At 56.3% G+C, this 14,408-nt stretch overlaps 1 protein-coding gene across 1 annotated transcript; it reads right to left on the reverse strand.

The window, feature by feature from the left end:
- Positions 1-5,638: 5,638 nt before the first annotated feature.
- Positions 5,639-14,121, reverse strand: NCDN (neurochondrin). The gene is made up of 7 exons (XM_032361600.1): positions 13,914-14,121; positions 12,893-13,033; positions 10,850-11,818; positions 9,789-10,030; positions 8,983-9,207; positions 8,461-8,603; positions 5,639-7,164 (listed from the first exon to the last, which is right to left on the reverse strand). Exons 1-7 carry the CDS (start codon positions 13,944-13,946, stop codon positions 6,728-6,730), a joined length of 2,190 nt encoding a protein of 729 aa, XP_032217491.1. The 5' UTR covers positions 13,947-14,121; the 3' UTR covers positions 5,639-6,727.
- Positions 14,122-14,408: the final 287 nt, after the last annotated feature.

Genomic DNA, 14,408 nt, shown 5'->3' on the forward strand with positions numbered 1-14,408 from the left:
ATGTTTCTGGATCAAAGACCCTCTAAAGGTGCCCATTTCACTCAGCCTTCTCCAGGGGCTGATAACTCCCAGTGCCAAGCAAGGGTCTGAGGTAGCTGGACACACCAACAAAGAGGGTTGTCCAGCTGGGAATTGGGCAAGGGAAGGGTTCCACCAGAAAAGGACTCCAGATGTTTTTGAAGCCAGGAGAGCCTGGGCTGACTGAGTGGAGGTCTGTCTCACACACACACACACACACACACACACACGAGAGACTGTTGGGTGAAGGTATGTCTAAGTGCCCCATATGGATGGTGTGCAGTCAGCACCCTGACATGTGCAGGCTGTGTGTTTGCGGGTTACCATGGCAGGCTTGGCTGTCTCCCAAGGACATTCCCGTCCCTTCAGTCATCCACCTTTCTCCCAAAACCCAATCCTCTCCTCTTCTGCCCCCCTGCCACAGAAGCAGGATCAAGAATTAAAGAAAGGGAATGAGAGGAATACTAAGAAGAATAGGAATTTAAAAAGCAGAAGGAAGATGTTCAAAAAAAAAAAAGGCGAGAAGATGCTCAGACAAAAAAACATAGAATTCTGAAATAATCACAGCAAGTACTTATTACAGAGTGTGCGGTGTTCTGTGTTAAGTACCTGGTGAGTACTGGGTTGCTTCACCGTCATGCTCTCTGGTGAGGAAGATGTGGCACGGGGAGGTAGGTGAATGGATTTGGCCAACATCATCGTGGAGCAGCCAGCAGCCAGAGAAGTGGCAGAGCCAGGGTGGTCTGCCTACAGCCTCTCTCTGTGCTGTACTGCCTACCCCTCAGGTGCCTACAGATGTAGTTCTTACTCTGACCAACCTGTGCCCCTGGGCGAGTCCCTCCTCACCTCTGACCTCAGTTCCTGCAACTTCAACAATGGCAACAAAGCAGGGTGACTCAGAGAGGGCTGGATGTTTTCTGAGGCCCCTTTCTGGGGAAGCAGATGATGAGAAAAGAAAGGTGGAGATGCACAGGTAGGTTAAGAAGAGAGGGGGATTGACCCATGGTATGTATGTGGAGGGGACTTGAGTGGGGGTATCCCAGAGGCAGTGGCAGAACTCAGATCTGAGTCATCTCAGTCTGGGGGACCATGGGGAAAAAGGGAGGAGGCTGGAAGCAGCAACATCACTAAGAATTTTTTGGAGGCTGGAACCACCAGCTAGGGTGGGGAAAGAAGCAGAGCTGGGTAGAGCTGCTGCCTCCGTGCCCAGGACAGACCAGAGGTCCGGAGTGTGTTTGTGTGTGTCTGGATATGTAGATGTGTGAGTGACGAGACCCCTTCTCCTCCATCCTCAAATTCAGAAGTGAGGCTCTAGGACAGGTGTATGTGGGTTAGTACATGGCATGCAGGTTGGTGGACCCTTTGGGGGAAGTCCAGGAGTGGCAAGGCCAGCGTTGCCTGTGCCCAGCTCTGGGGATCCCTTTCTCTCTCCAGCAGGATTCTGGCTGGGGAAGACCAGAATGACAGGACAGGCTGCCTGTCCAGTGGCTTTTGTGGATTTTCTCACTCTACCCTGCTGCAGCTTGAGACACTCCCTTCTTGCCTGGTTCTCCTCCTTTCTACCCTGACTCTCCTCAGCTTACTTTTCTAGCTCATTGTTCAGCCACATCCTTCATGTTGGTTTTTCTTCCTCAGGGTTGAAGTTTCAGCCTTTTCTTCCTGTCTGCACTCTTCACGAGTGAGTGAGTTCATTCCTTACGACTTTAGTGTCTGCTAGTCAGCTAGCAGACGAGCAGACTGTCTCCCAAGGACAGTCTGCTCAACTTTGTTCTATCTCTCAACTTTGTTCTATCCAGTCTGCATCCCTCCCTAAATATTCAGACCCACAAATGCAATTGCCAGGGGGTATTTCCTTCAGGCATCTCGTTGTAGCCATCTGAAACTTTCCAAGACATCCCCTCCACCCCCGCCACCCACCTCAACCTGCTTCTTCTCTGGGCTCCGTACATGGTACCCTGTCCCTCAAATGGAAAACAGAGTCATCCCAGACTCTGGCCTTCCCTTCACCTTCGTAAACCAGTCGTCATGGAGTGTTGCCATTTCTAACCCTTACACATCTCTCCCCGTCCCCTGTCAGCCCTTTTTAGGGTCCCATAGTCTTTCTCATAGACCAGTGGTTCTCGAAGTGTGTTTCCTGGGCCAGTATCACCTACAGACTCCGCAACCTTGTTACAAGTGCTACTCCTTGGGCCTCACCCCGGAGGACGCTGAATGTGGGGACTGAAAGTCTGTTTCAATACTCATCAGATGACTCAGAAGCTCAGTAAGGTTTGAGAACTACTGTCTAGACCATGACAACAACCCCCTAGCTGGTCTCCTGCCTTCGTTCAGTATCCTGATGACGCACTTCCCATGCTACTTAGCGGTAAAAGGGAGGGAACCATGTAACCTTCCTGCTGAAAACTCTCCTGAGGCTCCTCATGGCCCATCTTCAGGGGAAAAAAAGTGTCAGCACCCTAACCAGCATTCCAGCTGCAACTGGTTTTTCCTTTCTGCCTCACGAAGTATTCCGTAAGAAGATGCAAGGAGAGACAGAGAGTGTGTCCTGCACTGGCTTGGGAGCATGGCGGGTGCTCAGTGGAAACTTATTTAAAAAATGATGAATGCATGAGTTTGTGAATTCCTCAGCTGACTGAGGGGTCTTTTGGGGAAGCTTCCATGTGAGCATGACCCCGGGTAAGTAGACAGAGAAACCACGTACACTCTGAGGAGTTCATCTGATAAATGATTTTTCTTATGGCTACTGAGGAGATGGGTGTTCGTGACCTGCGACTGCTTTGGGGGCTTCTAAAACCTACAGGGTCTTATGGCTGCAGACTCTGTTGCTCTTCTCTTTCAGGGCCAAGGGACTCCTCACTTTCTGAGGCATGGAAGTGGGCATTGCAGCTTGCGCTATCTCTGGGACAGGAATGCACACGTGGGGGCCTGGGATGTGCACGGGGCTACACATGCAGACTCTCCTGGGCACGTGGGGCATACGACATACCTAGAGACACTCTTGGGAAACATACATACACATGAACACAGGGCATGTATTGACCCATAGGTCCTCATGTTCAGACACATCCTAGATTTCCATTTGGCAGTCTTTGCCTATTGCTCTTCTCCTGGTCTCAAGTCTTTCCCTCTCTTTTCAAAAAGCAAGCTTGCGGGACGCCTGGGTGGCTCAGTTGGTTGGACGACTGCCTTCGGCTCAGGTCATGATCCCGGAGTCCCGGAATCGAGTCCCACATCGGGCTCCCAGCTGCATGGGGAGTCTGCTTCTCCCTCTGACTTTCTCCTCGCTCATGCTCTCTCTCACTGTCTCTCTCTCTCAAATAAATAAATAAAATCTTAAAAAAAAAAAAAAAGCAAGCTTGCATTTGGATTCGACATTAAGAAAAAACTCAGGCCTGCCTCCTTTATTGACACAGCCACCCTCCTCCCCGCCTTTGGCAATCTGCTCTGTGCCTGGCTGGGTGTTTGCCGAGTGGGGGAGCATCTGGCACAAGGAGATGCTGAGGCGCCACCTGGTGGTTCTATCTCACAACTGCAGCTCAGGTCGCCCTTTCTCGCACCTGAATTACCAAAAGCAAGCTTCGTCCTGTTACAAAGTTAGCCTAGCCCCTCCCCCCATTCAGGAGCCCAGAACTCTCTGACCATCCCTCACTAAAGTACAGAGCTCAGTCTGCCTTTTGTTATAAGCCTTTCTGCAGGGTTTGGCTCCTCCATCTCGGGAGGGAGAGTATTTCGAGAGCTGGGACCATAGGTGGCCACTTGCTCTGGGCCCTTCCCTTCTCTTACTACTTCCCTAGATGATCTTGGTCACTCCCATGACTTTAAGACTCTACACTGCCAACTCCCAAATCTGTCACTCACCCAGACGGCTCTGAGCTAGACTGCAGAAAGCAACTGATGCCTGGCTGTTCCACACGCAGCACAAACTCACCATTTACCATATTGAGTTTATATTTTGCATTAACCTGTTTCCCAGTGTTCCTGGTGACAGTGAATGGCCCCATTATCCACTTAGTGGCCCAGATCAGGTATCCAGGAGGGCTCTTTATCCCTCCTCACTTCCAGCTAATCACCAAGCCCTATTAACTAACTCCTACCTATATTTTCTCCATCTTCACTGCCGCGGGCTTTTAGTTCAGACTTAGTACTTCCTCTCTGAGTTCCCTGCCTCAATTGTCCCCCTCGCAGCCAGTCATCTTTAAAATTGCAAACTGGATCATAGTCTGTTAAAAAAAAAAATCTCAGCATGATCACACATTTAAGCTTCTGAGCATGGCATGCCAGGACTTGGAAGATCTGGTCCATGCCCACAGGTCCAACCTCATCGCACTTCACACTCTCTATTGTAGCAACAACGAGCTACTTGCGGTTCCAAAGCTCGCATGCATTTATACCTGCTGTTCTTCTGCTTGTCTACCTGGCAAGTCCCTCCTCACCCCCAGGTCTCAGCAACTGCTTCCTGAGCTTTCTCAGACTTACTCAGCCAGGCTGAGGGGCTCCTCATGCTCCAGCCATACTTTCCTCAGACCCCCAGAGAAGCAACTGATTATACTTGTAGTGTCTGATGCCTCGTCTGTTTCCTCTCTAGATTTTAAGCTTCTTGATGGCAGGGTCTGTCTTTTCATATTTTCCCCAGGGAATCCATGCTAAGAACATGACTTTCTGTACATCTAATAAATAAATTTCCTCTATGCATAGCCCACCACAGACAGACACATGAGACATGCTTAGTGAATGTTGGCTTGAGGGCCTAGGGAGAGATGTCTGCCTAGTGTGGGCTGGGTACTGGTCTGGCTCCAGTCTGACAGCTTTGGCTCAGGCCTGGTGAAGCAGTAGGTGCTTGGCTCCCACCTCTTGCTGAAGCTCTCAGTCCCCTTCCCCCCCTTCTCATGTGGCATAGGACAGAGCTGAACAGGGCAACCTGGGTGGCTTGGTCAGTTAAGTGTCTGCCTTCAGCCGAGGTTATGATCCTAGAGTCCTGGGATTGAGCCCCACAGCCTGCTTCTCCCTCTCCCTCTGCCATTCCCCCTGCTTGTGCTGTCAAATAAATAATCTGAAAAAAGAAAAAAAAAAAAAAAAAGAGGTGAAGAGCTGATTGCCTAAAAGCCATTTTGGCCTGGAGGTATTGTTGGGGCAGCAGTGATTTTGTTAAAAAAAAAAAAAATTATCAACATTCCAAAATCAGAGTTTGAATAAAAATGAGGGTTTCTGACTTGTTTTTAAAAACTGGAAGATGTGGCACTACTACTACTTGGTGGCCCTTCATGTTAGCACTTCATTTGTACACAAGAGCCCCAAAGCCCCACTAGACTGGGCCCCCTTGGCACCAGTTTGCCATCCTGCTCTACAGGTGCCGGGTGTGGGCTAAGGAGTCAGCGGCCAGCCCTGTCTTGGCTCTGACACTGGCACACCATCTTGAGACAACCACCTACCCATGCCAAAGGGTCTTCACCTGTAAAATCAGGATAATGCCTGTGTCACAGGATTCTGGGGCAGGCTCAATGAGAGAACACCTGTGGAAGTGTGTGTGGCAGGGCCTCGGCTCAGCAAATGGTAGTTGTGAGCTGCTGGAGTCTAGAAGGAAGAGAGAAGGTGCAGGACAGACCACACAAGGACCAGCAGGTCATCAATGAACATTTATTGAGTGTCCGCATGTGCACAGCTTTGAACTTGGAGATCACAGAACGCACTGGGGAGGGAAGGGGAGAGAGAAGCAAGGGGTGAGGTTTGGGGGAGGGTCCCCCCCGGGCTTCATAAGAAAGGTAGTCCCTGCCAGAGCCGCAAGTCGCGTCTCTCTGCAGAGAGGAATCATAAGCAGGGGTGGGAATTAAAGCCAGGCACCACGATGGCGATGAGGGGCAACCACTAAGGAAACATGCGGATTCTGGGTAAGTGTCCCTCCTGTTTCTGGCTCAAGCCAGATGGCACAAGGGGGACAGGGATTCGATGCTCAGGTGTCCAAGCAGGGATAAGGGCAGGCAAAATAAATAAACCCTCAACCCCCATTGTCACTCTGCTGCAACATGACACAAAAGCTTAGAGGCCAGGGCCTAAGGACTCCTGGGTCCCCTCAAGGAAGCCCAGGTGGAAGGAGGTTTCCATACCCCCACGCCAGGCCTGTCTGCCCCAAGATTCCCTGGAAGGATGGGGCAGCTCAGACCCTCGGTCATTGAATTTGATAGGAAGAACTGCGATGGTGGCCTGAGTCTGCTCTCCGCCCAAGGGGCTGAAGGCAAGAGCCAAATGGCCAATTTGAAGGACGTGGACCTGGGAGGCTAGAGGGGACACCACAGCCTAGGGGAGCCCACGCCCTGGCCGGCAGGGTACATGGGCTGAGGCAGCCAGCTCCTGCCAGCCCTACACCACCCTGGGGCCTCCCTCCCGTGGAGGAGCCTGACAGAGGGCACAATGACAACCAGTGCCCACCCCCTTCCCTAGGGGCTGCTCCAACCTTCCCAGGCCTGGCAGGGACAGCCACATTGATTTCCAAGCCAATCCCTGCCCCCATGGGGACCCGGGGGAGGGGGGCGGGATGCAGTTCCTTATACTTGAGGGGTAGGCACCGTGCCCTTGCCCTCAGAAAAGCCAGAAAGCTGGGATGTTTGGGGGGGGAGTTTGGGGAAGGGGGTCCAGTCTGGGAGCTTCAGGGAAGATGCCTCCTCCCTCCTTCCCTCACTGCCCACCCCTGGGTCTGTCCCCAGCGGACACCCGCTCAGGGCTCCGACAGGCACTGCTCCAGGGCAGCCATGCGGTAGTGGCTGGCCGTCTCCTCACCCGCCTGCAGCCGCATGGCCTCCCGGCACAGCCGGTTGGCCCGTGCCAGCTCCACCAGGACGCCCTGATAGGCAGCGACCATCTCGGGCTTGACGGAGTTGGGGCTGACGCTGGCGAGCAGCTGGAGCAGCTCTTGTGGCCAGCGGGAGCGCAGGGCGGCGGGGGCCAGCCAGGGCAGCAGGGGCACGCAGCCCGTGAAGGCCTGCATGCCCAGGAACCAGAGCTCCTGCAGGTCGGCCCAGATGCCCTCGTAGTCGGGGGACAGGACCAGCACTGCCTGGTCTGAGCCCGGCGTGGCCCGCGCCACGTGGGACTGTGACAGGAAGAGGATGGCGGCTGCGAAGAAACCTCGGGAGGCCGGTGTTCCCTGGAGAGCTGGAAGGCAAGGGGGTGGAGGGCACATGAGGCTGGCGGGCTGGCTGCTTGCCCAGACCCTTACTTTCCCCTCTCGTGGCGGACACACTCCAGGAGCCCAAGTGCGCCCTGCCATCAGCCTGCCTGGGCTCAAGCCCTACCCTCGACTCCACTGTGTGACCTTGGCTAATCCACTTTCCTGGCTCTCATTTCCTTACTTGTGAAATGGGGCCAACAGTGCTAATCTTAGCAATCCGTTGTGAGAATTAAATGTAATAATCTTGGTACACTCAAGCTCAGGGTCAGGCCTTCCTGTAGCCGGGGTGGTGATGGGAGAACCTCTGGGCCTAGAAAGCTCCCAGCGGCAGCGCTCACGCCAATTGATTTTTGGGCCAGAAGAGGGCGCCAGAGGGGGGGGGGCCCAGGGCTTGGCTTACCTGCCAAGAAGCGGGGCTCACCCCCATACTGCAGACCCTCTCAGGGAGGCTGTCAGTGCAACCTGGTGGCACTTGTGGGTGAACAGCACTGGGGCTCTACTCAGGGGCTGAGATGAGGCAGCCTGGGACTGCGGGAGCACGGGGCTAGAGCACACGGGCGGCTTGGGGTCCACTGGGACATGTTCCCTTCCCACTGCTGGGGGACCCTGCTGGGATCCCCACACAGGGAACAGAGAGGCAGCTGAGGGTACAGGCTCGTTACGCCCTGTTCCCGGGCATCTGCTCAGCTCCTCCAACCTGACAGATGGGGCACAGGGAACAGGCGGGGACAGAGGGACCTAAGCAGACACCCACGGCCAAAGTGGGAGACACGGAGGGCTGGCAGGGGCGGGAGGGGATGTCCTCCCTCCCCCTGCACAGAGCCAGGGGGAGGCAGGGTTGCGGAGGTCTGTGCACAGGAGCACCAAAGTGCTGAAGCCTGTCACGAGGGAGGTGAGGTGCTGAGCAGAGAAAAACCTCAATGGGAGGAATAAGCTTTCTGACTCAAGGCCTGGGTGGGGGAGGCTCCACCTTGAAAACACTGGATTCAGACTCCTTGGGCTGCTGGGAATTCCAGGTGCTTATGCCTGTGCCTTCGAGCAGGCCTGTTCTTACACCCACCAGACCTTGCCTTAAAAGTCTTCAGAAGGAAGAGAATGTTATCATTTGGCGAAGAAGGGTGGGGTAGGGTGGGGGATGGAGACACACTTCAGAGACTGCCTCTCGACTGGAAAATTCTGTTCAAACCATTCCTTGCAAATGGGGACTTACGCCCAGAAGACAACAGGTCCCCCCAGGTCCTTTGCCCCTACCCTTTAGGACTGGGTCCCCAGGGCCTTACCTGGAGAGGTGCTGAGGAGCCGGGCCATGAGAAGGCCCAGGGTGGCCACATTGGCAGCCAGAAGCAATCTCCCGGGCTGCTGCACCAGTGAGGGCAGTGACGTCATCAGGGTGTTCATGAGAGATGTGAAGCAGGCATCTCGCCTGCGGAGAAAGGGAGGGAAAGATGGGGGAGGAGTGGTTGGTGGAGCTAGACCAAGGCCCAGGAAAACCTGGGATTCTGGGCTCCCAGCTTCACCGGGCAGGGTTTGGCAAGAAATGAGGCAGCAGGGTCAAGAGTTAACTTTGGGCCCATTCATGACCTCTGGGGAGCAGGGACGGGTCATGGCTGGAGCAGAAAGACAGGCCCAGAGGGCTTCTGGACATGCCAAATCCTCACGTGGGGTGTCTCTGTCTATCCTGGGAGCCTTTCATTCTAACCGTAACAGGAACCCACGGGCACAGGGAAGCAAAGTCGAGATGGAGATCCGAGGGGAGTCTGAGCAGCCCCCCTGGCTTCCTCCCACCTCCTCCCCGGCCTCACTTGATCAGCCCCGGTGCGGTGACCACGAGGTTGAGGAAGATGTGACAGCAGGTCTGCAGGCCGATCTCCACGCTGTCAGGCAGCACTGAGGTATCGTGGCCCGGGGACGTGAGCTCCCACTGCTGCAAGAAATACTTGCAGAGAAGTGAGGGGGCTCCCTCCTTGATCAGGATCTCCCGGGGCCCATCTTCGACAGTCAGGTGGCACCAGCCGGGCAGAAGGAGCCTAGGGGCGTGGAAGGAACAGATGTGTAAGGGGTGGGGAGAGATGAAGGCACAAGGAGTCCCTCTTTTGGGGCATCCCACCTGAGAGAAATGAAAGCAGGGGGGAAGGACCCAGCTTTGTAGGTCCCGCAGAGAACATACACACGCTGTGGTCCTTCACGGGCCTGGGCTCAAACTTGGGCTCTGCCTTGTGGTGCGCGTGTGGGCCAGTTACTTTAACCCTGAGTCTCGGTTTGCTCATCCTGAACACACGGATGAGACTTGTCATAGATCTGCTGTGTGGACCAAATGAGATTGTTTTGGTAAAAGGTAGAGCAAAATGCCTGGCGTGTAGTAACTGCTCGATAAGCACGAGTTCTCTCTTTATAGACAAATCTGGGCCGGGCAAGTAAGACTTGGCTGAGCAGGAGTCCTGCGTGAACAAGCCCCCCCAAAACCCAGAAATAATCCTAAAGGAAATCTCATGCCCCAATCAGGAAGCCTGGCACAGAGCAGTTCGGGGGAGTGGGGGGGAGGAGGTGTCCCCCTGTTACACTTTTCTTTAGAACAGTCTGGCTGGACAGACTCTAACTACAAACTCACCGGAGAGCATCCCCCGGCCAGGTGGGCCCTGGGGCGGTGGGGGAGATGGCCAGGGTGGCCACCTGCTGGGAGAGGTCATTCGCCTCCTCGGCCTCCTCGTAGAGGGTCTTGGCATAGCGCACAAGGAAGGGCAGCAGCTGGCAGACCTCCTTGCGCAGGGATGAGGTCTCCTCGGCCAGCCAGGCCCCCAGGATCCGCACCGAAGCAAACACAAAGGGCTCCTTCTGCTTCTCTGGCCCCACCTGTTGCCATGGGACCCCCGTGAGATGGAGCAGGACCAGAGACCCTCCCCGGCCGGGACAGCATGCCAGCCAGCCTAGGAATAACACAACTAGAAGGGAATTCTGGCTGGGGAGCCCCTCAGAGGGAAGCCCAGTGTACCCAGCACCTGGCACACGGTTAAAGACGCACCCAGCAGGGGCCTGGCACAGAGCAGGCCCTCAGGGCATGTCTGCTGGGGGAACTGGACTTCAGACAACATGTCCCCACACTCGCTGGGGCTCAAACCCCCCCCCCCCCCCCGCACCTCTAAAGTACCTCAAGGCTCCAACACAACTCACAGGTCTAAAGCTAATTAGACCCTCCCTCTATAGCAGCTCTGACCTGGGAGGAGTTAGCTGAACCTCTCCAGAGGCCAGGAACCAGCAGCCCCGCTCCTTTGCCCGGCTCTGGCACAGGTCTGTACGTGCAGGTGCATGAAACAATGCGAGACGTTGAGCCGAACAGACTGCTTCGATTTGGTGTGCGTGTGTACTGGGGGGGAGGGTAGTGAGTGGGAAGTCACCGTGTTGTGTGTGTGTGCGTGTGTGTGTATTGTGATGTGAGTGCACATATGGTGTGTGGTATGGTGCTTGTGTGGAGGCTCAGGGGGGAGGGAGAGGGAGGCTCGGCCACACTACTCCCGGGAGTGCTGCAGGATCAGCCCTCAGAGTGGCATCTTGCCCTCTCCCCATTACTCCAGACATAAATTCAAGTCCCTCTTTGCCTTGCCTTCCAGCCCCCGCCCCCCTCCCCCCGCCCCGCCACACTAGGCTCCCTGTGCGGGGCTGCTGTGCCCTCACCTGCAGCAGGTAGTGGATGACAGCCCCAATGGCCTCCTTCATGATGCTCACGAGCTGCACCTTCTGAGGCTCCTTGAGCAGCGACTGCTCACAGCGGGTGCACTCCTGGATCCCCAACTCCATGAGGGCGTAGCAGGCGGTCACCACATCCTCTTTGACTTCTGTGCCGGTCTCCTCCAGCGCCAGCCGTACCTCCACACATGCCAGATTCACCAACAAGGCCAGGAACTTGCTCCCGGAGTTGCCCACTGGGATCCAGTCGGAGCCGCAGGCGTGCGCCAGGCGGGCGGCCAGCTTTAGGGCGGGGTTGCGCTGCCAGGAGCTCAGCTTGCTGCCCAGGATGCGTGCCAGCCCGGCCTGCAGATCCCGGAGGCACTCAGAGGGCACGGTTGTCGGGGGCAGAAAGAGGGGCAGCAGCTGGCAGAGCTCAAACTTGCTGGCATCCTCGGCTTTCTGGAAATCTTCACTGAGGCCCCGTAACACAGCTAGGAGGTCAGGCTCCGCCTCCTTCCAGCACTGGGTCTCCGCAGCCGCCAGCAGCCCCACCAGAAGTGCCAGGGCCTGGTCAAAGCCATAGCCGTGGCCCAGGTATGCTTGACACAGGGCAGACACGGTGCCCCCAGCAATGAGGTGCCGGGGCCCACGGGGTGTGCCTGCCACAGCTGTCAGGCACTGGTAGGTGTCATCGATCATGGAACGGCGAGCAGCATCATCCGGGTCCCCCCGGGCAGTGAGGAAGGTGCTAAGGATGGGGATCTTGTTCAGCACCTGGGGATGGGCGGCCAGTTCAGGGTCACTGCAGAAGCAGGCCAGCAGGGCCACACCCAGGGCTCGGAGAACATGGTCGGGGCAGCCATCTGGTGCCTCCTTGGTGGTCAGAAGACGATTGGGGAAGGTGAAGCCTACAGCATCGAAGATCCGCCGCCGAGTTTTGGCATCGATGTCACCTGCTTTGACTGCCTTGGTCACCTAAGGGGGGTATGTGCTATCAGCGGGATGAAAGGAAGACTACCCCCCTGCCCCCTGGGGGCGCTGACAGTTAGCAAGGTTAGGTCATGGAAGGGGACTCATGCGAGGATTCAGAGGTCATTTCATCCAGCTCCTTCCCTCCCCTGGGTTGTGACCTCTGGGATCCCTTATCTGTGATTACCTCCACAAAAGGGAGGTCCAAGCCTCCTCAACTACTCATGCTGCCGTTTCATCGCCTGGCCATTTGAGAAGTTCTTCCTGATATTTCATCTAGATGCCAACAACCTGAGTTGGGCTTCGATCTCACTTTAAAATCTCCCATGGGTTTAGGGTCTCTCCCTAATTGCTCCCCCCCGGAGAAGCCTCTGATCCATTCCCGCCACCTTCTCAGGGGAAATGGCTCCTGTGTCTCTCCACTCTGCCTGTCAAAACATTTCCCCTTACATTTCACCTCAACACCTCCTCTGCTGCAGTGTGAGCCCTTGACTCTGGAGCCTTCTTCCTGTTGCCATGGCAAACAAGCAGCGACTGTACTCCCTCCTCCCTTCACCCCCCACACACCAACCCCCCCTTCCCAGCACTGCAGCTCCTGCTCAGCTGGCCCCAGCGTGGTTCCTCCAACAGGGCTAAGCCCCAAACCAGCATCCTCACCCTCAACCTACCTACTGCCTCCCGGCCATCCCCTGAGACCCCTTTCCAGTTACTTCTACCTCTGCTGTTCTCTCCACCCCCAGAGCAATCATCTCCAGCCCTCAAGTACTCTGCACTAGTTACTACCTGCTGCTGTCACCCTATGAGTCAGCTCCCATCTGCTCCGGGACGCCCCAGAGAGCAGACCCAGGCAGCCTCCTCCGAGGCTCCTAGGGACCCAAGTCTTATTCACCCCCCTTCTCCCCTTTGGCCCCATACTCAGGGGAGCAAAGAATAGTCCAAAGGCCGGCCTCTGGGGCCTTCTTTGGTGCCTCCAGGAATGCCAGCAATCACCTATGTATCCTTGGGGACTTTCTGTCTCCATTCAAAGGGGTCCCAACCACCCAGCCCTTCCCACCTCCCAATTTTCAGTCAGTGCCTTACTAGCAGCAGGGCTGCAAACTGCTCGCTGTCATTCTTGGCCTCACGGAGGGCTCCCAGGTAGCGCTCCAGGGTGGGGTTCCGGCTCTCTGCCTGGTTCAGAGCTGGCTCGCAATCCGAGGCCATGATGCCCGCCTTGCCCAACTGTGAACACAAGAGGGACTGAGCATCCCTCTGCAGAGGAGGGGTGGGGGTGGGAGTGGAGGATGGAGGGAGGGATTAGCACAGAGGGAGGGATCAGGAGGGATGGGTTGCACAAGACTGACCTCCCTTGTGGCAGCCCCTTAAAGGCACTGGACCCTCAAGTCCTTAGGGATGAAGAAGGGACCCTGGTCCAAGGTCACCTCCAGAAAGCGGGAAGGAAGGGCCATGCATCCTGCTGCTCAGCTGGACAGCTCTCCTTACCAATTTCCCAGGAGTGGGAGGGGGCTGGCCCCACTGTTCAGCTGTCCCCTGGCACCAGAGGCCTGGTTTAATCTCCCTCCACCCAGGCATATACCAGGAGGGAGAGGTGAGGACAGACAGGAAGGAATGGAGACATACATGGGTGAAGTTCGATTATCCGGACTCAGACTGACATGAGGGAAAAGGGCATCCTAGGTTTCCCTTCCCCTCCCTTCTCCAGAACAGGCAGGAGACAAGCTTCAGCAGAAGTGCGGATGCAGGGTGCTGATGAGGGAAGGCTTGGAGGCCCCTCTGGGGACCCCACCCCTCCAGCCAGGGCTCTCAATCGCCCCCGCAGGCTCCTTGCCTCCTCTCCTTTCCCTCCCTCGGGCAGAAGCTGCAGCAGCAGCAGCGGCAGCGGCAGCAGCAGAAGCAGCGGTAGAATTAACCCTTCGCGTTCCCTCTTCTCGCCCTCCCCGCCCCGCTACCAGCCTGTAGATGCCGGCAGGGGCTGCTGGAGAAGCAAGAAGGGGTCCCGGGTAGCTCCCAGGACAACGGAGAATCCAAAAGCCGGATAATCGAAGCAGGGCTGCTGAGATGGGGAGATGAGAAGGGGAAGAGGGTTCCTGGCGGTCACCACCTGTCCCGCCGCAGCCAGGTCACAACACGACATTGATGAAGTCACGACAGGGCGGCGATGAGATCACACTTCACGATGGCGCGGTGATGTCACGAAGAGATCACGGCAAAAATCACGACATGGACAGCCCCCAAAGATGACAGGGCAAATTAAAAAAATATATATATAGGTATATATTGAAAAGGGCTGTGACAAAATGGAGTCTCGACAGGGCACGATGATGTCGCGATATGGCGCGATGGAGTCGCGATAGGGTCCCCGGGGTGTGTCGGCATCGATCAGCGCCGGCTCGGCGAGGCCCCGGCTGGGATGTAGGGGAGGGCCTGAAGGGGGCTGAGCTCACCAGGCTGCGGCCCGGAGCGGCGAAATCTTCTCCGAGCCCGATGCTCCGGGAGCCTGGGGCCGCTGCTCACGCCGCTTTGCCCACTCCGGCTCCAGGCGGCTACAGCTCCACCCCCACCCCCGCAGCGCTCTCGACCAATCCTCGGCGGCTTC

Source organism: Mustela erminea, chromosome 10 (assembly GCF_009829155.1).
Source record: "Mustela erminea isolate mMusErm1 chromosome 10, mMusErm1.Pri, whole genome shotgun sequence".
In the NCBI taxonomy this organism is placed as follows: Eukaryota; Metazoa; Chordata; class Mammalia; order Carnivora; family Mustelidae; genus Mustela; species Mustela erminea.